Source organism: Squalius cephalus, assembly GCF_949319135.1.
Source record: "Squalius cephalus genome assembly, chromosome: 14".
NCBI classification, from domain to species: domain Eukaryota; kingdom Metazoa; phylum Chordata; class Actinopteri; order Cypriniformes; family Leuciscidae; genus Squalius; species Squalius cephalus.
Window position 1 is genome coordinate 35,619,573 of NC_137135.1, and position 25,539 is coordinate 35,645,111.

Consider the following 25,539-nt stretch of genomic DNA (forward strand, 5'->3'; position numbering starts at 1 on the left):
TATATACACAAATATATATAAATATATACACACACATACATACATACATACATACATGCATTTATATACGCATGCATGTACATATACAGTATATACATGTATATACAGTATATTGATAGTGTGTGTATTCATTTACTGATGTGTATAGATAGGTGTCAAAAGTACCATAAAAGTATATATATATAAAAGTGTTAGGGCTGGACGATTTTGGCTAAAATCATAATCGCAATTAATCAAACAAGTTACCTCGATTACGATTATTGAACGATTATTTAAAAAAAAAAATCCTATGTCACTGGCAAGGCTTATACTGTAAATACGTTCACGGTTATTTTTTCTAATGAAAGAGTTAGGGATGTCCCGATACCACTTTTTCACTTCCGATACGATACCGATGCCGCAGCTTTGGCTATTTGCTGATACCGATATCAATCCGATATCTTTATTTTATTCTTGAACTAATACTACTAATAATAAAATATAATGGAAGCACTTTGCTCAATTAGCCACATAAAAACATCTCACTCAAATGGAGAACAAATACTTCTCCAGTATATCCACAACAACAGTTGATAATGAAAGACTGCCAGCCTTTATTCAAAAGACCTTGAGATATGTTTGGTAACCTGAATGAATTTAAAATTAATTTGCTATATTTCAGATCAATATATTTGATTCCTTAAAATTTAACTTTAACTTCTCATCTGAATTATAAATAATTTATTTCTGTATAAAATAATACTACCATTAAAAACTTTTGATTTTATTTTTTAATCAATGTAGAATGTGTAACTTAAAAATAAAAAGATTAGTGCTCTGTTTTAGGACAAGAAATGAAATCCAATGCAATATGATGAATGTCCAAAAGATGAGATCATTTTTGCTTTTTGATAATTTGATTTAAAAAAATGTACACAGTGTGTGTGTGTGGTTTTGGTTGGGTGACAGTTGTAGGTTACAGTTTGACAAGAGTTTACAGTTTGACAAAAGCACAATGTTTTACACAAATATAAGTAGGCTGAACACTTTGCAGTTTTAATGATGTCCTGTATGAACAAATTGACGTTGATGTTATAATGACGAATGATGTTTTTATGTTTCCACTGTTCGATCGCGCCCGTGCCTCTCTCTCTCTGACACACACATTCCAGCATTGCAATCTTGACATCGCAGCCTGTTCATTATGCTGCGTTCACAACAAACGCGAATAGAGCGTCAAATTTGCGTCTGTCGCGTCTAGTTCTACGCTTAAACATTTTGAATCCATTCGCGCGTTCAGGGACGGGGCGGAGTCAAGTGACTACACACGCGGTAATATGTTTTAAAGGGAAAGTAAACACACAGTAGGCGGAAATATTAATAGGATTAAAAAACCGAAATAACCGACTTGGTAAAATTACGTCGGTTACAGGCTCTGAATTTCGGTTTCGATTACTTTTTGATTAATCATCCAGCCCTAAAAAGTGTGTACATTTATATCAAATAAATGCAGTCTTGATGAGCAGAAGAGACTTCTTTCAAACTTTTGACTTTTTTTTCTTCATTTATTTTCTTCTTTGCTCTTGGAATCTAAAGCCTGTGCTGATCTCCGTCCCGCCCCAGACGCAGTTGATGAGCTGAACCCGTGTTGATGAGCTGGACCCGTGTTTATAAGCTGAACGCGTGTTGAACGGGATGTTTTGCTGACCTCTGCGCTGCTGACGACGGCCCTCCACACGCCCAGGTTCTCACACCAGCAGTCGGTGCGCGAGATGTGCAGCGTGAGGTCACTGTGCTCCTTCTCCATGGTGGAGATCTCCTCCTTCAGCAGAGACACGATCTACACACACACACACACACACACACACACACACACACACACACACACTCTGATGAGTTGCCTGACCCTCAGATCATGTGACAGAGAAATCATCTAATGCATTCAATCAAACCGCAAATAAACTCCAGTAGTACCAGGGGCAAAATGGTGACACTTTAGTTAACATGAACAATACCTCTACAGCATTTATTCATCTTCGTTAACATTTACTAATACGTTATTAACATGAGTTAATGCACTGTGAACTAACGTGAACAACTGGATTTTTATTAACTAACATTAACACAGATTAACTAATATAGTAACAAATGTAGTTAATACATTAATGTTAACTAATGAACCTAATTGTAAAGCGTTACCCAAAATACATAAATACTAGGATTGTAACAATGCCCTCATGTCACGATTCGATACATATCACGATACTGAACTCACGATATGATATTATTGCGATACTCCAAGACATATGATAAAATGTACTGTTAATTAAAATGCTAAATTTGATATTTCATTGTGTGTGTAAATGAATAGTCTTGGACTTGATGCTGAAACCCAAAGCACAGGACAATAGAGACACCAGAATAACAATATTCATAATTCTGAAGCTGAAAACACAGGATTATTGTAGACGAATATGCTTGATCTCTGTCACTGACTAGATATATTTAACATAATGTCGGACACTTTTTACTGGTAACATCAGACATTATCAGGACACACAAATATGCATTCTTATACATTATATTCAACATTATATATAGTAGTTTAATGTAGTACTGACACTAAAACTCTGAAAACTTACACTATACTTGACTATAAACAATACATATTGATGCATTTTTGTATTGCGATATATTTGACACGATATATTGTTACACCCATAATAATTACTGCTTAAAGTTTTTCTTTATTTATTTTAGTGCAAAAAAACCCCTCCCAAAGCGATTGAAAACATGTCATTGAGACGTTCATCAGTCTAGTTTCATCTACAGTTTCAGTACGTGGTTTTCAAAGGAAGTTCACACCAATATTTGTGTCATGATCGGCTCGGACGTTTATCTTCAGACCGCAGCTGGTTTGAGTCATTACTGCTGATAATGTAAGAGGAGAGTGGTATTTTTATTTTATTTTTACATTTCATGTTGATTTTGCTTGTGAAACTCTGGTACTTTAGACAAGCTACAGGCTCTGCTCTTCTCCTGCTACCTGGCTTTAAAACATGAAGAATCAATTGGGAAATAAAACATAAAATATATAATGTTAAAATATTATTCTGTATAACATAACTCATTTATTTAAGGTATTTTATAGCTCAAAATTAGGATGAGATATTAAAAATAAAGGGGTATTAATTTGTATAGGAAACAAATGGCCGATCAAACATTAAGAAGAATAAACTTCACACTGTCTACACTGCCGTTAAGTAGTTTAAGAAATTAGTACTTTTATTCAGCTAAGATTAATTAAATTAAACAAAAGTGACAGAAAAAACATTTGTTACAAATGATTTCTGTTTCATATAAATGTTGTCTTTTTATCCATCAAAGAATCCTGAAAAATAAAATATATCATGGTTTCTACAAAAATATGAATTGTTTTCAACATTAATAATAATCATAAATGTTTCTTGAGAATCAAATCATCATATTAGAGTGATTTCTGAAGGATCATGTGACTCTGAAGACTGGAGTAATGATGCTGATAATTCAGCTTTGATCACAGGAAGAAATTACTCTTTAATATATATTCACATAGAAAACTGATGATTTACATTGTAATAATATTTTACTGTTTTTACTGTATTTTCGATCACATAAATGCAGCCTTGTTGAGCAGAAGAGACTTACTGAAACCAAACTCTCTAAAAATTATAATAAAAACAAAGTAGGAAATGAGCAGAAATGACTTAATTTACTATAATTATATATTATTTTAATATACACATTAATATATATATATATATATATTCACATAGAAAACAGCTGATTTAACTGTAAAAAATTTTAACTGAACAATTTTTACTGTATTTTTGATCAGATAAAAGCAGGTTTGGTGAGCAAAAGAGACTGCTTCTCGGACATTATACTGAACACAAACTTTAAATTAATAAAATTTAATTTAATTTAATCATTCATAATAAACATAAAGAAGCATATATTAAGGCTGCACAATTAAACATGTAGATTACCGCTCTCCACTTGAAAGCATTGGCCAATCACAGACATGCAAGCAGTCTGACGCACAATAACTGAGTCTGAATTTACTATTTATTATTGTTTCAAACAGGGTTTGACATTAACACCCGCCAACCCGACAAATGGGTAAAAATCATCTGTGGCGGGAAACGCTGTCAAATCACGAACCAGTTTGAAGTGTTACTTATTATTAGTGGTCGACCGATATATCGCCGAGGCCGATATATCGGCCGATATTTGGAATTTTTTAGATATCGGCATCGGCCGATAAATCTTTCCGTTTGGCCGATATATTTCAAAACAGTTTGTGACTGTGCATTAGCGCTTTTTTCCACTGACGCGAACAGAGCGAGCGTGAATGTACTGAATACACTCGCTCTGCTCCGCCCAGCACGGTAAGACAAGCCACTCAGAAGTGAAGCAGACATCTGACAGACACAGTAAATGACCATTCGCATTCGCTTTCTAACCTGAGTTACATTGTGTTACACACAAAAACACTCCGGCGTGCAGCAGAGTCTATTCAAACAGTACCGTGATATGTCAGATCCGCAGCCCAGCGGTAGCTCCAGTGGGGGTCACAGATGTGATATAAACGAATTCAAACAAAACTGAAAACATTTTACCTCACAAACAGTCAAAAATCCTGTAACTGGCTGTTCCTCAGATACGCGCGTTGTTCTCGGGTTACATTTAAACTAGACGCTGTTTTCCAACGGACTCGCGTGCACGGAAAAGCTGGGTCGGTCGCGTCGCGTGCATTACAGATCAGTTGGTCGCGTGAGGTGGATGAGAGGAGAACACTATGTAATAATATTACGTTTGAAAATAAATCCTTGAAAATGTTATTCACTATCTACTGTATTTATTTATCCATGATTGGCGTAATATCGTGTGTAGTATACATTTTCATATGTTCATGTATGTCATGCAAATACATGTGACGGCTTGCAACGTTTTAAAGAAACAAACAAGCAAAACTAAACACATAAATCATTATTATTTAAATATACTTGAAGTAAAACAACCTTAAAAAAAGGTTGAACTATTTAAACTATTTTAAAGTAAATAGTGTAAATAAACTATGTGAGATTTATATTTAACTATGTTGTACATAAAATGTATGTAATCTCACATAATATTTTGTCATTAATTTATGAATATTGTTTCGATTGGTTCATTAATGATAAATGTTATTTGTTGTAACCTGCAGTAAGCAGCAGTAATTATTTATGTGACTGAAAAAATGACTGTAAATATTAAAGCAGACAAGAAGTTGCACTAAAACACTAAAACTAAAACTTATTGAAGTGTTACCTTACCTTTTTGTTTACATTTTAATTTCTTAGTAAATATTTTTTATTGCAAAAAGAATTTTGCATAAATAGTATGTACAATAAATGTTCATTTAGTTTCACCAATATTCTTTATGTCTCTCATTTACTGTATTCACATGTATTGTATCGGCCTCATATCGGCCAATCGGCCAGATTGCTTTCTCAATATCGGCATCGGCATCGGCCATTAAAAATCCCATATCGGTCGACCACTACTTATTATGTTTACTCAGTTTGCTGGAGAAGTTTGAGTAAGTCAAATCTGCGCAGATTTAGCACAAATACTCGTGAGTCTTCATGATATATTAAATATTGCACAGAATCTGCTCATATCTGGCTCACTTGAACACACACTTCACTACACAACACATAACAGCGCGCTTGTTCATTTGCATTGAAGCAATTATAGCGAAGATTAATAAGCATTTGGTGAACAGAAAAGATATTATTTTCCAACATCCTACATTTATTTGATGTTCTGTGTCCTGATCTGTCCATCTAAAACACATTTTGAACATTTTGAAAAAGGATGAAAGAGGAAATGAGATGCTGGATGACAGGATTTTGTTTGAATAATAAATCCAAATTTTATAATATATATATATATATAGCTTTGACATAGTTAATCTGGTTCATTTCTTCTTCTTTCTTTTGGCTAGTAGAACTTCTGAATGGCCAATAACTTAAACATTTTGCAGCTAAATTGGCCGGTGAGTGAAAAGGTTAATCTCAAACCCTGTTTTGAAATAAAAGTGCCGTCTTTGCCATGACTGGGATCACCTTCTTATCAGGCCGGGGTGCGTTCTGGATGGAGCCGAGCGCTTGGCGTTTGTACTCCAGTCTCTCGTACAGCTGGTGTAGTTTGGTGACGGCGTAACTGGCCTGTTCGTTGATGCCCCGACTGCCTTCATCCAGGGCCACGTCCCCTCCTTCCATCACATGACACTAAACACACACAAATAAACCAGGACTGAGTGTTCGCATGTAGAAGACGGACTCGTGTCGTGTTAAAGAGGACCTGACTGATTCCAGTTCACATGGATCCACGGACACGACACATAATTCAGTATTACACTGCCAGACAAGTCATTTGGCGATGTCACTTTGTACAGAAAGACTACACACCTAACTTTATCTGGACAATAACTTTATTCTAGAGCTGCTGTAAAGCCTAAACAATCTCTGTTACTTTAATCTCCTATTATCACTGTAAAGCTGCTGTGAAACATCTATACTGTTAAAGCGCTGTATAAATGAAGGAGACTTGACCTATTATGCCCTTTTTGAGTTTGTTTTTGAGCTCCACTAGAATTGTTACATTGTTGCGGCTCCTCTCTTCCCAGTCTGTCAGTAACGCTCTGTTTAGTTCCTGTCTCAATGAAGCCCCTCCTTCTGAAAAGCACACTGTGCTCTGATTGGTCGGCTGGATCAGTGTGTTGTGATTGGTCGAGCGATTTGAGCGTGTTTGGGAAATGTCCCGCCCCTTCCCATAACCGCCAGTTATAACCATAGACTGTAAAATAATATGGGCGTAGTGTCTGTGACGTCACCCGTATGTGTTTCTGAAGAGAGTTTTTGAAGCCCAAAGTGGGCGGAGCCGGCCGTCGCCATCTTGGCAGCGTCACTCCCGAATAAACGTAAATGTGAAGTGAGGCAGATTAGCTGAGGTGACGTGACGCTAACAGACAAACGGCTAGTAGTGACATCAGCAGCAATCCACCTGTCACTCAAGTGGCCACGCCCTTAATTATGCGCAACTTTAAGGCTTAATATAATTTAAACGGATGAGTTATAAAAATATTCACCCCCCTCACAGTCGTCATGAAGGGAAAAATTAGCTTTATAGACCAAAACCACTTTCTGTACCAGACTGTAAACATGTTTTTTTCTGCTGTAAAGTTGTCCATTTTAACATGGGGGTTTATGGGATTGACTTTCTTCTACAGCCGGGCTCTAGTATTCTGCGCATGAATTATTATAATGAGGAATATTGTGACGTGTTCGTTCCCGGAAGAAACTCAAGACTACAATGGAGGCGTTTCAGGAGTTCAGAAACACTGACACTGATATAGAGAAGAACTGTGTGACTTTGCAGAGATTTATCATGTTTAAACAGCAACATTACACACTGAAGAGAGATGAAGATGTGGAAAACTCACGGTGTCGTCCTTCTCCTCGCTGCTGGACTGTGAGCTGCTCCGTTGCTCCTCTCGTTTAATGAGCCGCTCGTACAGGTCGCTCACCAGGAATGATGGGTAATATCGCTCCTTCATGGTCTCGTAAACGTCTCCCTGGATCCTGTGAAACACGTCGGTGCCCTTGTTCCCCACCAGCGTCTGCTGGATCTCTTTATAAAGAGCCTTTTCCACCGGGATCTCCCGGCTCTCCACGAAGAAGTTCTGGTAGATCTCTCCCACCAGCCCCGGCACTTCATTCTGCAGCCCAGACCACACGAGTTCAGACACACACACATCACACACACTGGTTTGTCTTGTTCTTTAGAGGTAAGATTCACTTTACAAGATAAAAACTAACTATATATCTACATCAGGAAAAAAGTTCATAAAATAAATACATCAATAAAAAATAATTAATGAAGAAATGATCTATATTTTTATTATATTTAATAGTGTGTGTGTGTGTGTGTGTGTGTGTGTGTGTGTGTGTGTGTGTGTGTGTGTGTGTGTGTGTGTGTGAGTGAGAGAGTGTGTGTTTGTGTGTGTGTGTAGAATAATATTTTGCATTAAAATAGAAACAAGTATTTATTTTATATTTTATGCTAATTTTGTGCACAATAGATAACTATGGATCTCTTAATTTTTAGCTTTTTTGTAATTTCTATCATTTTCAATGATTATTTTCAATAATATTATGAATAGTTTCTATTCTATTGCCACACAAATCCTCTAATACAATTTAAAACAAACAAAAACTAACACAAACAAACAAACAAATAAATGAATAATAATTGTGTATATAGCATAACATTTTGTATTACAATATTAATATTTGTTTTAATTTGATGATAATGTTGTGCAATATACATATATATATATTATGGATTTATTTAGGTGCAATTTCTATTATTTAGAAATAGTCTTACTTTATTGCAGTACAAAAAAATAAATAATAATAAGTAAGGGATAATGTATAGAGAGGCGGTCGTTATAGCGAATAACAACCCCGACAGGCTGAACAGGACCCCGACGCGAAGCGGAGGGGTCTTGAATCAGCCTGAAGGGGTTGTTATTCGCTATAACGACCGCCTCTCTATACATTATCCCGCTTATTACATGGCTACCTACAAAATAAATAAATAATTTGCCACGAATTATTGATTTAAAAAGGAGTTTATTGATTTAAAAACGATTGTATTGCTTCCGCCAAAGAAAATAGTCCGTTCCGCGTCCATAGCAACGCGCTGTTTTTCTCCGCAGCGGTCTGTTATCAAGAAATAACAGACCGCATTCTACATTGGAATTCAGCCAAGCCATGTAATAATAATAATTAACTCATAAAATTAAAATAACCAGTCATTCATGAATTAAAGGCAGTACAAATACTACACTTGCATAAATATATTACCCATATGTTTTATTTCAATTTATATTTACAATATAAATAACAGATTTCCATTACTGTAATGAGATTTTTCACATTATGGTAATTTCAATTAGGGAGAAAATGTGATTACACATACGGCTAATCTTAACCGTTTGGTTTCACGCTGAACAGATGCTAACTATTAATAAGACGCGTCAACAACATTAAACAGATTATTACAAATCTGCTGTCGCACAGAAATGACCCAAACGGTCCTCAGCGATTCATCAGCGGACCTCTCTAGCCACATACAGTCAAACCAACATTTATTCACACACCTTTTCTCACATTATCACAGTTTATTCACTATAGTTTAGAAAATGGTGATAAAATATGAGCAGAACTCGTTGATATTTGACTGGTTTTGTCCGTCCTTCTGTTAGACTGTCTCACACATGAATTATGTTGAATATCTGTCAGCTGTTAAATTTAACTACACAATTAGATTATACCAGTTTAGCTCAACCAATCACCAAGCAATGCTTCATTGTGTTCAGTCTGTGTGTAAAAAGAGCATTAGCAATTAAAGAAAACACACTTCAGCTAAACATGATCAGCTCAAAGTGTATGAATAATAATAGTCCCAAATGTTACTGGTAGTCACTGTATGAAGAATGTTTGGGTATAATATGTCACAGTTTACTTTATTTTGCTGTCCTCACTTACATAACTGAACTATAGTAAAAGAAATATGAAAAATGATATCTGCTGTCTGAATGATTTTTGGTTTGACTGTATAATATTCAACATTTCTGAAAACTGAGGCTTTCCAGGACTCATCTCTGACACTCTGATAAATGTCAGTGCCGGTTATTGCTAATTTAACACAGCTGGACGTAACGAGCCGAAACGATTACACATTTATCTGAGTCACACACTGACGTGTTGGTCCGGGTTTCAGCCGTGTGCGCGCTGTTAATGTCTGGATGAAAGTGCCAGCGAAATGACCAATTAGGAAATGTACAATTGAGCGAGCGACAGGAAAATCACTGCTCAGATGTGGCAGACGGTGATCGATTCGCATGAGTATGAAGGTCATTAACAGGGTCTAGTCTGGGATTGTATTGCCATCCGAATCCAGAATGTCAGTGTTTTTCTCCCTCCATCCGTGTAAAAATTCCCGACTCAACTGTTTAATGACAAACTCCATGATCATGCTGTAATTTCTGGCAAAATCCACAGGCATTTTTGAGAAAGAGTCTCTTTTGTGCACAAAGGCTGCTTTTATTTGATCAAAAAATACAGTAAAAATTGTTTGGTTAAAAAAATGGTACAGTTAAAACAGCTGTTTCCTATGTGAATATATATTAAAGTGTATATTAAAACAATATAGAATTATAGTAAATTAAGTCATTTCTGCTCATTTCCTACCTTTTTTTTTATTAGAATTTTTAGAGAGTTTGGTTTCAGTAAGTCTCTTCTGCTCAATAAGGCTGCATTTATGTGATCAAAAATGCAGTAAAATTGTGAAATATTATTATAATGTAAATCAGCTGTTTTCTATGTGAATATCTAGTAAAGTGTAATTTACTCCTGTGATCAAAGCTGAATTTTCAGCATCATTACTCCAGTCTTCAGTGTCACATGATCCTTCAGAAATCACTCTAATATGATCATTTGATGCTGAGGTGTGTGTCTGACCCTGTGCTGAAGTGTGTGTCTGACCCTGTGCTGAAGTGTGCGTCTGACCCTGTGCTGAAGTGTGCGTCTGACCCTGTGCTGAAGTGTGCGTCTGACCCTGTGCTGAAGTGTGTGTCTGACCCTGTGCTGAAGTGTGTGTCTGAAGTGTGCGTCTGACCCTGTGCTGAAGTGTGTGTCTGACCCTGTGCTGAAGTGTGTGTCTGACCCTGTGCTGAAGTGTGTGTCTGACCCTGTGCTGAAGTGTGTGTCTGACCCTGTGCTGAAGTGTGCGTCTCTGAAGTGTGTGTCTGACCCTGTGCTGAAGTGTGTGTCTGACCCTGTGCTGAAGTGTGCGTCTCTGAAGTGTGTGTCTGACCCTGTGCTGAAGTGTGTGTCTGACCCTGTGCTGAAGTGTGCGTCTCTGAAGTGTGTGTCTGACCCTGTGCTGAAGTGTGTGTCAGACCCTGTGCTGAAGTGTGCGTCTGACCCTGTGCTGAAGTGTGTGTCAGACCCTGTGCTGAAGTGTGCGTCAGACCCTGTGCTGAAGTGTGCGTCTGACCCTGTGCTGAAGTGTGCGTCTGACCCTGTGCTGAAGTGTGTGTCAGACCCTGTGCTGAAGTGTGCGTCTGACCCTGTGCTGAAGTGTGTGTCAGACCCTGTGCTGAAGTGTGCGTCTGACCCTGTGCTGAAGTGTGTGTCTGACCCTGTGCTGAAGTGTGTGTCTGACCCTGTGCTGAAGTGTGTGTCTGACCCTGTGCTGAAGTGTGCGTCTGACCCTGTGCTGAAGTGTGTGTCTGACCCTGTGCTGAAGTGTGTGTCTGACCCTGTGCTGAAGTGTGCGTCTGACCCTGTGCTGAAGTGTGTGTCTGACCCTGTGCTGAAGTGTGTGTCTGACCCTGTGCTGAAGTGTGTGTCAGACCCTGTGCTGAAGTGTGCGTCTGACCCTGTGCTGAAGTGTGTGTCTGACCCTGTGCTGAAGTGTGTGTCAGACCCTGTGCTGAAGTGTGCGTCTGACCCTGTGCTGAAGTGTGTGTCAGACCCTGTGCTGAAGTGTGCGTCTGACCCTGTGCTGAAGTGTGTGTCTGACCCTGTGCTGAAGTGTGCGTCTGACCCTGTGCTGAAGTGTGCGTCTGACCCTGTGCTGAAGTGTGTGTCTGACCCTGTGCTGAAGTGTGTGTCTGACCCTGTGCTGAAGTGCGTCTGACCCTGTGCTGAAGTGTGTGTCTGACCCTGTGCTGAAGTGTGTGTCTGACCCTGTGCTGAAGTGTGTGTCTGACCCTGTGCTGAAGTGTGTGTCAGACCCTGTGCTGAAGTGTGCGTCTGACCCTGTGCTGAAGTGTGCGTCTGACCCTGTGCTGAAGTGTGTGTCTGACCCTGTGCTGAAGTGTGTGTCTGACCCTGTGCTGAAGTGTGTGTCAGACCCTGTGCTGAAGTGTGCGTCTGACCCTGTGCTGAAGTGTGTGTCTGACCCTGTGCTGAAGTGTGTGTCAGACCCTGTGCTGAAGTGTGCGTCTGACCCTGTGCTGAAGTGTGTGTCAGACCCTGTGCTGAAGTGTGCGTCTGACCCTGTGCTGAAGTGTGTGTCTGACCCTGTGCTGAAGTGTGCGTCTGACCCTGTGCTGAAGTGTGCGTCTGACCCTGTGCTGAAGTGTGTGTCTGACCCTGTGCTGAAGTGTGCGTCTGACCCTGTGCTGAAGTGTGCGTCTCTGAAGTGTGTGTCTGACCCTGTGCTGAAGTGTGTGTCTGACCCTGTGCTGAAGTGTGCGTCTCTGAAGTGTGTGTCTGACCCTGTGCTGAAGTGTGTGTCTGACCCTGTGCTGAAGTGTGCGTCTCTGAAGTGTGTGTCTGACCCTGTGCTGAAGTGTGTGTCAGACCCTGTGCTGAAGTGTGTGTCTGACCCTGTGCTGAAGTGTGCGTCTCTGAAGTGTGTGTCTGACCCTGTGCTGAAGTGTGTGTCAGACCCTGTGCTGAAGTGTGTGTCTGACCCTGTGCTGAAGTGTGCGTCTCTGAAGTGTGTGTCTGACCCTGTGCTGAAGTGTGTGTCAGACCCTGTGCTGAAGTGTGTGTCAGACCCTGTGCTGAAGTGTGTGTCTGACCCTGTGCTGAAGTGTGTGTCTGACCCTGTGTTGAAGTGTGCGTCTCTGAAGTGTGTGTCTGACCCTGTGCTGAAGTGTGTGTCTGACCCTGTGCTGAAGTGTGCGTCTCTGAAGTGTGTGTCTGACCCTGTGCTGAAGTGTGTGTCAGACCCTGTGCTGAAGTGTGTGTCAGACCCTGTGCTGAAGTGTTTGTCTGACCCTGTGCTGAAGTGTGTGTCTGACCCTGTGCTGAAGTGTGCGTCTGACCCTGTGCTGAAGTGTGCGTCTGACCCTGTGCTGAAGTGTGCGTCTGACCCTGTGCTGAAGTGTGCGTCTGACCCTGTGCTGAAGTGTGCGTCTGACCCTGTGCTGAAGTGTGCGTCTCTGAAGTGTGTGTCTGACCCTGTGCTGAAGTGTGTGTCTGACCCTGTGCTGAAGTGTGTGTCTGACCCTGTGCTGAAGTGTGTGTCTGACCCTGTGCTGAAGTGTGTGTCTGACCCTGTGCTGAAGTGTGTGTCTGACCCTGTGCTGAAGTGTGCGTCTCTGAAGTGTGTGTCTGACCCTGTGCTGAAGTGTGTGTCTGACCCTGTGCTGAAGTGTGCGTCTCTGAAGTGTGTGTCTGACCCTGTGCTGAAGTGTGTGTCAGACCCTGTGCTGAAGTGTGCGTCTGACCCTGTGCTGAAGTGTGTGTCTGACCCTGTGCTGAAGTGTGTGTCTGACCCTGTGCTGAAGTGTGTGTCTGACCCTGTGCTGAAGTGTGCGTCTCTGAAGTGTGTGTCTGACCCTGTGCTGAAGTGTGTGTCAGACCCTGTGCTGAAGTGTGTGTCAGACCCTGTGCTGAAGTGTTTGTCTGACCCTGTGCTGAAGTGTGTGTCTGACCCTGTGCTGAAGTGTGTGTCTGACCCTGTGCTGAAGTGTGTGTCTGACCCTGTGCTGAAGTGTGTGTCTGACCCTGTGCTGAAGTGTGCGTCTGACCCTGTGCTGAAGTGTGCGTCTGACCCTGTGCTGAAGTGTGCGTCTCTGAAGTGTGTGTCTGACCCTGTGCTGAAGTGTGTGTCTGACCCTGTGCTGAAGTGTGTGTCTGACCCTGTGCTGAAGTGTGTGTCTGACCCTGTGCTGAAGTGTGTGTCTGACCCTGTGCTGAAGTGTGTGTCTGACCCTGTGCTGAAGTGTGCGTCTGACCCTGTGCTGAAGTGTGCGTCTGACCCTGTGCTGAAGTGTTTGTCTGACCCTGTGCTGAAGTGTGTGTCTGACCCTGTGCTGAAGTGTGTGTCTGACCCTGTGCTGAAGTGTGTGTCTGACCCTGTGCTGAAGTGTGCGTCTGACCCTGTGCTGAAGTGTGAGTCTGACCCTGTGCTGAAGTGTGTGTCTGACCCTGTGCTGAAGTGTGCGTCTGACCCTGTGCTGAAGTGTGTGTCTGACCCTGTGCTGAAGTGTGTGTCTGACCCTGTGCTGAAGTGTGCGTCTGACCCTGTGCTGAAGTGTGTGTCTGACCCTGTGCTGAAGTGTGTGTCTGACCCTGTGCTGAAGTGTGTGTCTGACCCTGTGCTGAAGTGTGTGTCTGACCCTGTGCTGAAGTGTGTGTCTGACCCTGTGCTGAAGTGTGTGTCTGACCCTGTGCTGAAGTGTGTCTGACCCTGTGCTGAAGTGTGTGTCTGACCCTGTGCTGAAGTGTGTGTCTGACCCTGTGCTGAAGTGTGTGTCTGACCCTGTGCTGAAGTGTGTCTGACCCTGTGCTGAAGTGTGTGTCTGACCCTGTGCTGAAGTGTGTGTCTGACCCTGTGCTGAAGTGTGCGTCTGACCCTGTGCTGAAGTGTGTGTCTGACCCTGTGCTGAAGTGTGTGTCTGACCTTGTTTGCGCTCCTCAGCGTCTCCACGAGCTCCCAGAAGCTGATCAGAGCCCTCTTCTCCACTCGCTCCATGTAGACGCGGAAATGCTCCCGGTACACGGAGTTCGACATGATCTCCTCGAACTGAAGGATCTGTGAGAGGACGAGAAACAAATCAAGCATTATTAAAAACACTTGAGCTCACTAGAAAACATTAGACTGCAGCGGTTCATCTCTAGATTCACCGGCAACACACATACACATACACCCTCTTAAAAGGGTTTCTACACTTTTGGAGTATTTTATATTTTAGGGAACTGTTTTCTTTCTGAACCCAAGAATGTTTTGCTGTTATTCCTTTAAAGTTATTTATATGTAAAACCATGTGTAAATTCATAAGTCGACAGCATTGCTGAGTATTTCCTCCTTAAAACTGCAGTGAACCAAAGACAGTCTCAAAAACACGCTTTGAAATCGCTGGTGTTTCTGACGTCACAAACTACCTTGTAACCAATCAGATCAACGTGTGATCGTCAACCAGTGGATCTCTGAGCTGAGTGAGTGAGTGGAGGCGGGGCTCATTTGCATATTCATAGAACCACGTATACTAAATGAGGCAAGGGTGTCGAGTTACATTCAAGATATTTTAAGGCATGAAGAGTTTTGTATACAGTATGTATACGGTTAGAAGACGGCTGTGTCTCATGTGACCTGTGTTATCTGTACACGCTGTGACTATACAAATCACAACATGTAAATATGAAAATGTTGGCGTTATTTTGTAACTTATTGGGAGCAGTATGCTAGCTGGAGCCGTTTACCTCCAGTCTTTGTGCTAAGCTAGGCTAGCGGTGGGTGCGTCAGTTACGGCACACACGGAGATGAGAAGGGTGTGTGTGGACTTATCTAACTCTGGGGGATACGGTGAATAAGCTAAAGTCAATGGCTGCATAAATGTAATCATGGCAACTAAAGGATGAAGGAAATGATTCATTTATTTTGGATCTCATATGGACTATTAAAGCAGGGTGCGAGTGTGAGCCGGTCCTGTACCCGTTGGCTCTGGGGACCGTCCACTTCGTCCGGGGCCCCGTCCTCCTGCTGCTCGTAGTTCGGGCCCCCGAGGAGCCGGATCCGCTTCTCACACTGCTTCTTGGCCACCGTCAGCTGGTTAATGTAACGCTTCATGTTTCTGGCACGTAACAGGTCGGCCTTCAGCGCGGCGGCTTCTTTACCTTTACTGTCTGCAGAGAGGGGGGGGAGAGGGAGAGATGGGGGGGAAGAGGAAGAGGGAGAGGGGGGGGAAGAGAGAGGAAGAGGGAGAGGGGGGGAGGAGAGAGGAAGAGGGAGAGGGGGGGAAGAGAGAGGAAGAGGGAGAGGGGGGGGAAGAGAGAGGGAGAGGGGGGGAAGAGAGAGGAAGAGGGAGAGAGAGGAAGAGGGAGAGGGGGGGGAAGAGAGAGGAAGAGGGAGAGAGGGGGGGGGAGAGAGAGGGGGGAGAGAGAGAGAGAGGGAGAGAGGGAGGGAGAGAGAGAGGGAGAGAGGGAGGGAGGGAGGGAGGGAGAGAGAGAGAGAGAGAGAGAGAGAGAGAGAGAGAGAGAGAGAGAGAGAGAGAGAGGGGGAGACTTGACTTTAACAAATACTTTAAAACCAAAAATTAAAATTAAAATTAAAATATGATTGTTCTTTCATGGAACAATCATAAAGACAATGAGGTATCACATTATCTCACACACACACACACACACACACACACAAAACAAAATGGGGGAGGGAAGAAAAATTAAATTTCCATTGTAATCCATCAACATCACAAATACATTAATTCACACCCCATACATATTTAAAAGTTTCAAGGTCATTAACCAATTTATAATAAGTGTACTCAATCTTTAATCGTGACCTAATTAAACCCCTTAGGACTGATTCGACATCACAAGACTCATTACCACTCACTTTTTCTTTCCGTGACACACAAATAACCATTTTAACTTGTCCAAATAAAAAGTTAATTCAAACATGGGAATACTTTTTAATGTTTTTATACTTTAAAGTCCATATATAAGATACACGGGTGAGAAGACTTGGCCCTTAACTGTTGTAATCTAGTACAGAGAGAGAGAGAGAGAGAGAGAGAGAGAGAGAGAGAGAGAGAGAGAGAGAGAGAGAGAGAGAGAGAGAGAGAGAGAGAGAGAGAGAGAGAGAATTCAGGCATGCAATCGTACGTGACAATCGTTATTCGGCTCTGATGACTGGAGCAGATTATGATGAAAAGCACCAGGACCGGTTTCATTTCCTTCTGCTTAATGTCGCTTACACACAGAGATCAAGCAAGAGCATAAACAAGCCACAAACATCACTGAACCTGTTTAAACTGGCTCATTTTACACCAGGCCGATGCCTGAACAAAGCTAAAACTTGAAATAAATAACACTGAAAATAAATCTATCAAACTAAATGTAAAGCAGAACAGTATTGTGTTTACATGCATGGAAAACTAGGAAGGAAACTTGAAAAATAAGCAAACAATTACCAAATAATTGATTTGAAATACTCTAAAATAATGTTAATTTATTAATTAAAACGTTTAAACATTCAAAAACTAGAATTGAAAACTCTAAAACTGCTAATTAATGCAAAATCAGTTTTTATTATTAATATAATCTAGGCTCACACTAGAAGAATGAAGAAGAGGAAGAAAACTTAAAGGAGAACTCCGGTCAATTTTAACATTGAGCTCATTTTTTTGTACATTTGGAGTGCTGTCAATACAGAGAACAACGACAAAAGTGTTTGTCGTTGTCGAGAACAACGACAAAACTCGGTGTTGCCTACACCGAGTTATTCTATTTTTAAAATTTGCACCCTGTTGACTGAAGTCCAAAGTAGTCGATTGCCGAGTTCACGCGCGTGATCATAGGTATTAAACCTATGCGCGTGAACTCGGCAATCGACTACTTTGGACTTCACCCGAAAACAGGATGTAAATACAGGTATGTGCGCTGGCTTAAATAACATCATTTTTATACATTTCTTTCACATCTACTGCAGTCAGATTCACTCGTGTTCACTCTGAAGGAATCACTCACATGACCTGTGCACTTGTAATGACACATCAAGGATGTTAAGAGGCTAAAAGCAGGTTTAAAACTTGCCCCATTGAAGTCAACAGGGTGCAAATTTAAAAAAGAGGATAACACGGTGTAGGTAACCATGTTAAAATTGACCGGAGTTCTCCTTTAATGTGAGATCAAATTTTAAATAAAATAATTTCCTTATTAAACATGACGAAACATCCCATAACATTATAGGGGGGGAAAAAACATTCATAAACTTTAAAATGGCTTAATATAGGCCAAATCAATCTATATAAATAAATTTTAATAAATATATATATTAATTTAATGTTTATTGCTAAAAACTAAATAATGAAATTATTTACACAAAGTTTTTCAAAATATTCTGACATTTTCCAAATTGTGAAAACAGGGTTAAAAACTTGCAAACCCCATTTGCCAAATGCTTTCCTACATTAAAATAATAAAATAAAATAAAATAAAATAAAATAAAATAAAATAAAATAAAATAAAATAAAATAAAATAAAATAAAATAAAATAAAATAAAATAAAATAAAAAAAAATAAAAAAAAAATAAAAAAATAAAAATAAAAATAAAAATAAAAATAAAAAGTAACTGGACATTCATTACATGAGATGTTTTAAAAGCAGTGGAAAGTGCATTAGTTGCAAATAATATAATTTACAGTTTTACAATAATTAACTAATACAGTACTAACTACAATAATGTACAATAGAAGTGTGTGTGTGTGTGTGTGTGTGTGTGTGTGTGTGTGTGTGTGTGTGTGTGTGTGTGTGTGTCTGGGAATATGAGCAATAATCTCAGCACGCTTCGTCTGACGCTGAAACCAGTGCGATGATTTATAGATCCGCCATCATTACTGGGCAGCGGGAGACGGAAAACATCAGCGCTGATAAACGGACTCCCCGCTAGCACTGAATAACACCAGCACTTCCCGCCGCATGAATACCAGGAGCTTTAATTAATCCAGCACTGAAACCACGGCACGATTAATGAACTTAATCTCCAATCACAGCTGTATAGCAGTGAGCTTTAGCTCGTTTAGTCAAAGAAACCCTCCACGATTATATCCAGATATGGTTTATTAGCGGTGTATGATGTATCTGTGAAGCTGAGGACATATTTATCCCTCTGAGCTCTTGTTCTGATTGGCTGTTCAATGCGACCTCTAATTAAAATCCTAAAGGATTTTTTCTATAAACAGCATAAAAATGGGTGTTTCTTTAAGCAATAAGATGGCACACATGTCATATTAGATATGATATTACATACATATATGTATATATATGTATATATATATATATATATATATATGTATATATATATATATATATGTATATATATGTATATATATATATATATATATATATATATATATATATATATATATATATTTGATGTATTATTTATTTAAAAAAGTAAATACAATATTTAGCTCCTTTTGTGTGGAACAAAAAAAAAAGATATATATATATATATATAAATAATTAATAAAACAAAATAATAATAATTAATAATACAACTTTTTCCTGAGTAAAGAAATTGAAGATTCCATAAAATTGTAAGAGAAAAAATATTTTAAAAAGACAAGAAAAATGTAATAAAAAATTAAAACAAACAAATAAATAAATAAATAAATAAATATTTTGTAAACAAAATTGAAGATTCCATAAAATTGTAAGAAACAATGTAATAAATAAAAAATAAAAATAAAATAATAAAAAATTATTTTCCTTAGCAAGCACAATTGAATATTCCAAAATATTGTAAAAAAATAAAATAAAATAAACGGATCAAAAAAAACGAAACTGAAACAAAATTGAAAACTAAACAAAATAAACAAATAAATAAATAAATAAACAAACAAACAAATAAAACCTGTTCCTTAGGAAACACAAATAAAATAAAATCAGTAAAGAAAAGAAAAATGAAAGAATATTTTTTATTAAACAAATAATAAATAAATGAAAACGTTTCCTTAATAAAAACACAATGAAACAGTTCATACTTTTTTTTTTTTAAATCAAATCAAATAAAATAAAATAGAAAATAAAAGGAAAATAAAACACAAAAAATAATAAGATAATTGAAAAAACAATCAATCAATCAAAATTATGGAAATATATGTTTATCGATACAAATAAACATTAAGTGGCAAATTAGCTCGCACCTAAAGAGACCAAATCTGCAATCCGGCTGCCCTTTTTTCCATTAAAAAATAAAATAAAAAATGTAAATATTGAATTTGATCTCCTGAGATAGACAAACAAACTTTCACAAGGTTTAGCATGACCTTTCACTGACCCTTTATTACAAACAGACTCTTAAAGTGACTTATTTTACACTCTTTTGATACAAAGTTTGAGAATGAATCCTTCAGTGATTTCTGTAGGCATCAGCTGATGTGTTTCATGGGTAAATGTCATCGCCGTCTGGATGATCGGTTTCAGAGCAATTACCCGTCGGCCAATCACAGAGCTGCATTACAGCTCACGAAACACCAGAGCAAAGACACTGGGTTATCGCATGCCTTTATTACATCTCTGATTTAGACCCTGCCTTGACTGACGGCACATTTTATTCTCTTAGATGCTCTCATGACCATTAGACTCATTAAGTGAAATTAGAGAACGAAGCGAACCCTTTAAAGTTCATCATTAGATTCAAATGTAGAAACACGAGAAATGTGACCCTGGACCACAAAACCAGTCACAAGGGTAATTTTTTTTTATTATTGAGATGTATACGTAATCTGAAAGCTGACTAAATAAGCTTTCCATTGATGTATGGTTTGTTAGGATAGGACAATATTTGGTCGAGATACGACTATTGTAAATCTGGAATCTGAGGGTGCAAAAAAATCAAAACATTGAGAAAATCTCCTTTAAAGTTGTTCATTTATGTTGGCGATTGTGCTGCATTCACTCACAGAAATACATGTTTTATATATTTACAGTAGGAAATTTACAAAATATCTTCATGGAACATGATCTTTACTTAATATCCTCATGATTTTTGACATAAAAGAAAAATCGATAATTTTGACCCGTACAATGTATTGTTGGCTATTGCCACAGATAAACCCGTGCGACTCGAGACTGGAGACGTGATCCAGGGTCACACATGAATCCCTAAATAAGGAGTGATATGATTGGCTGATGTGTTTGAAGGTCATCTTACCTTTCTGTCTCTTCAGTTGTGGGATACTGCTGATTGTGGTCGCCTGAATGATCTCCACAACTATCTGATACCTGCCGTAACACAAAACCAGAGCAAAGTGACTCTCTTCAGTGTGTAATGTTGCTGTTTAATCATGAAAAATCTCTGAAAGTCACACAGTTCTTCTCTATATCAGTGTCAGTGTTTCTGAACTCCTGAAACGCCTCCATTGTAGTCTTGAGTTTCTTCCGGGAACGAACACGTCACAATATTCCTCATTATAATAATTAATGCGCAGAATAAAGGGGCGGGGCCTGGTTGAGTTAGTTAGTAGTGTGTTAAACTGGCGGTTATGGGAAGGGGCGGAAAATTTCCCAAACACACTCGAAGCGCTCGACCAATCACAACACACTGCTCCAGCCGACCAATCAGAGCACAGTGTGCTTTTCAGAAGGAGGGGCTTCATAGAGACAGGAACTAAACAGAGCGTTAAATAAAAATAAAAAAGTGTGATCAATAGTAAATATTAACGTGCGCGAGATAAAAGTGCGCAAGCAGAACATCATCGGGACAAGCCGGATTCACCATATCTTTATGTACACAATAATAATCTTTTACATTGTAATCCTTTTATTTTGTGTGCATGTGTGTGTGCTGCTGTGCGTCCCTGTGTGTGTAATAAGCAGAGTGTACTCGCGTTGTGGACCCGCCTATAGGCGTACATTACTAACACGCTCTTTAAATAACAAAAAAATCAATATTGCGCCATTGACCGACTGAACCCTGGCCCCTTTTTTTGTTATTTAAAGAGCGCGTTAGTAATGTAGTCTATTTCTGTTCCTCAAAATAGCAACGCTCCAACAATGGCCAGAACACACACTCGTTCTCAGACCAGCAGCTCATTGGCGAAGATGGGCGCACAAATGCATTTGCTATTTAAACAACGTGGCGCAGGACGTGAAAATGATAACTGCGTCGGGCTGAAACTAGCAAAACACACTTGCGTCGCGCTTGGCGCTGCATTGCGCTGGGTGTAAGATAGCGTCCTGAACCTTAAAGGGATAGTTCACTTTGAAATTAAATTTTGGTATGTTTTAGCTTACCTCAAGGGCATCCAAGATGTAGGTGTCTTTGTTTCCGCAGTAGTTTCAATTGTGATATTTTTAGGTCAAACCGTTCTTGTCTGTCAGTCATTTAATGCAGGTCTGTGGTCACTGTCTCAAAGAGCATGCACAAAGTCCAAATTAAACAATTCCCCATCGTCCAAATTAAACAATTCCCCATCGTAAGTACACATTGATGGCCTAAGACACGAAACGAGCGGTTTGTGTGAGAAAACGAACAGTATTTATATAGTTTTTACCTCTTATACACAGCCACGTCCAAGTGATCTGAGGGCGCGGGCGCTTCCTGGTGTGTGACGTGTGCGCAGACTGGTGCATAGATATATACACTAGAATAGATGCCGCCTTGCCTACGGCATTCGATCCAATGAACTACCGTAGACAAGGCGGCATCTAGTGTATATATATATATCTATGCACCAGTCTGCGCACACGTCACACACCAGGAAGCGCCCGCGCCCTCAGATCACGTGGACGTGGTTGTGTACAAGAGTTAAAAAACGATATAAATACTGTTCGTTTTCTCACACAAACCGCTCGTTTCGTGTCTTAGGCCATCAATGTGTACTTACGATGGGGAATTGTTTAATTTGGACGATGGGGAATTGTTTTAATTTGGACTCTGTGCATGCTCTTTGAGACAGTGACCACAGACCTGCATTATAGGACTGACAGACAAGAACGGTTTGACCTAAAAATATCACAATTGAAACTACTGCGGAAACAAAGACACCTACATCTTGGATGCCCTTGAGGTAAGCTAAAACATACCAAAATTTAATTTCAAAGTGAACTATCCCTTTAAAGTCCCCCTGCAGTCAATAAACTCATCTTTGATAATCAAAATTACATATTTAAACTTTTTCCTGTAAAAAATAATTTCTTCATGCCATAAAATAGCTTGATTGTAGCTCGACACCCTTGCTAAACAACACGAAAGGCAACTGCGTCACCCAGCAACATCCTCATTACCCCACGTTCTGTTCCTGGTGTGAAATGAGATGCTCCAGTTATAGATGCTGAACAAAACATGCTTTCTGCCTTTCAGCTTTCACACAAAGACTGTAACCCTGTGAGCCCACTTACAAAAACACCCTCTTCGGCTGATTTTAGACCTCATGTCCTACATGTCAATGCAACTGAAAATAAAACCCCAAGAGGCTTATAGTCATCATTTAAACAAAGGTCTCAGATAAACTGTAGAGTCGACAGACTAACAGCTTCTGGCTGACAGTAGTACAGATATCATATGTTTTAATAATAATAATAATAATAGGAGTTATTCACAAACATTCTCACAAGCAGATTAAGATATTAAGGGTCAAGTTTCTCATTTAAATAATTAATATGCAGAATAAAGGGGCGGGGCCTGGTTGTAGTGTGTTGAAACTGGCGGTTATCGAAACTTATTATAAAAAAAATTATGTAAGATGATAATATTCATGCATATTTAGATTTTTGTGAATTACATGCATTTATTCAGTGTTGTTATTGATACTAAAAACGAATAAACAAGTTGCTTATGGTCATTGAAATTAAGCTGAAATAAAATAATATATAAATATAAGATGGGAAAAACTTAACTTGTTTACATACTAAAATGAAGCTATACAGAAATAACAAAAGCACACAACAAAATTACTAAAACTGAAGTGAAAACTGAACTGATTATTCAAAATATTAACAAATACTATGATATTATATCAATAACGCTGAAATAGCACTGCATTTATCAGCTCCTAATCTAGTTATAAGCTTTTACGGTTGAGTAACAAACATTAACAACACAGCCTTTTGTGTCCCTCATTAACATAATGACTTTGACAAGAGAAGTGTTGTCAACCCTGTTATTTCTGAAAGCGTAGTTATATCCCAATACAGCATTAGCTAAACCTTAAAATCATCAGCTGAGCTTGAATAAAGACTGATAACAGAGAGGATTTGTGCAAACTTTAATTAATTCAACACATAGTTTAATGGGTTTCTCCTCCAAGCCTCGCTAGGCTTCAGACTTCTTTAAAAACCACCACAATCAAACCCTGACATGTAGAAACATGTCCAACACGCATCAAGAATACTATGATCACAATGCTTTTATTTCCGTTCCTGCCTGTCGCTTCCCGATCCATCATCGTCCTCTACACCTGCGGATCAATACAGGTTTCTCCGAGCCTTTAAATGCCAGATAACTCATCCAGAGCGGAACAAACCTCAGATGACAAACGACTTCTCCGATACGACAACAGACGCCAGCGCCGACGTCCAGTTCACCTATTTAAAGAGTGATTTGTCTGAGGTGAAGGGAACAGAAATTGCTTTCCAACAGGACTATTTTTATACTGAAGTAAATTGGTTTGGAAGTAGCGAAATGGCCAAAATCCAGACAGCTTTAGTGAGTCACCCGATAACTCTGACTGGAGCTTTCAGAAAACATCATATTAAAGAGCAAAGTCTTGATTTTGTTGCTACTCGAACAGGTTTTCCTGCTTGAATGTTGATTATTTTCCTCATATTCTCCATTGTTGCGGCTCCTCTCTCCCCAGTCTGTCAGTAACGCTCTGGACTGTGTTTTCTGAAAGCATCGTTAGCAAACCGCCTCGCAGAGTTGTGTGTTTGGAGCGACAGATCTCCTGGGGTTAGAAGAAGAGTTTCTTGTTTTCATGACATGTGGACTCAATAAATCCTGATCTGGAGCAAAATAAGCATTCAGTGCAATCTATATCTTATTTCGTATTTTAGTTTGTCAAGAGATTTAAAGCGTTGTTTTTGAAGAGTGTGAACGTGCTCTAGTGTGTGAGAACGAGCCTATGATTGAATCTGGAAATAAAGCAAAATAACTGAGAATAAATGAGAAAACGTCCTCAGATGTCATGTCTGTAATTTATAGCAAAACATCTAGCATTAATTCAATATCAAAATAACAGATTCATTAAAAGTTCCACCATCTGCGTGACGTCATTAACCAACGTAGTTGAACGACAGATTTGCGACAATACGGTTTCGTGACTAGATAGTTAATTTCATCAACGATGCGTCGTACTATAGCAGTGAAGCAGCGAGTTACAACGTTATACGGGAAACACAGTCCTGATTAGTTCCTGTCTCTATGAAGCCCCTCCTTCAGAAAAGCACATTGAAGAGCGTTTTTGAAGCCCAAAGTGGGAGGAGCCGGCCGTCGCCATCTTGGCAGCGTCACTCCCGAAAAAACGTAAATGTGCAGCGAGGCGGATTAGCTGAGGTGGCGTGACGCTAACAGACAGCAGACAAACGGCTAGTAGTGACATCAGCGGCAATCCACCTGTCACTCAAGTGGCCACGCCCTTAATTATGCACAACTTTAAGGCTTAATATAATTTAAACGGATGAGTTATAAAAATATTCACCCCCCTCACAGTCGTCATGAAGGGCAAAATTAGCTTTATAGACCAACACCACTTTTTGTACCAGACTGTAAACATGTTTTTTTGTGCTGTAAAGTTGGGCATTTTAACATGGGGCTTTATGGGATTGACTCTCTTCTGCAGCCGGCCTCTAGTGGCCAGTGGATGAACTGCAGTTTAAGTCTCTTCAGTGTTGAATCGAGAGAGAGACCGGAAGGTTGGCGCTTGGTTTTAACACACTACTAGCTAACTCAACCAGGCCCCGCCTCTTTATTCTGCACATGAATTATTTAAATGAGGA

The 25,539-nt window shown here is 39.5% G+C and overlaps 1 protein-coding gene across 1 annotated transcript in view; it reads right to left on the reverse strand.

Moving 5' to 3' along the window:
- The window catches only part of snx25 (sorting nexin 25), a 68,419-nt gene that overhangs the window by 12,231 nt on the left and 30,649 nt on the right, over positions 1–25,539 (reverse strand). The window contains exons 6-11 of the mRNA XM_079892133.1: positions 20,756–20,826; positions 15,532–15,722; positions 14,500–14,631; positions 7,511–7,786; positions 6,132–6,296; positions 1,688–1,819 (exon numbers count right to left, since the gene is read on the reverse strand). Of these exons, the coding sequence (XP_079748259.1) occupies positions 1,688–1,819; positions 6,132–6,296; positions 7,511–7,786; positions 14,500–14,631; positions 15,532–15,722; positions 20,756–20,826 (967 nt within the window). The remainder of the gene's footprint in view (positions 1–1,687; positions 1,820–6,131; positions 6,297–7,510; positions 7,787–14,499; positions 14,632–15,531; positions 15,723–20,755; positions 20,827–25,539) is intronic.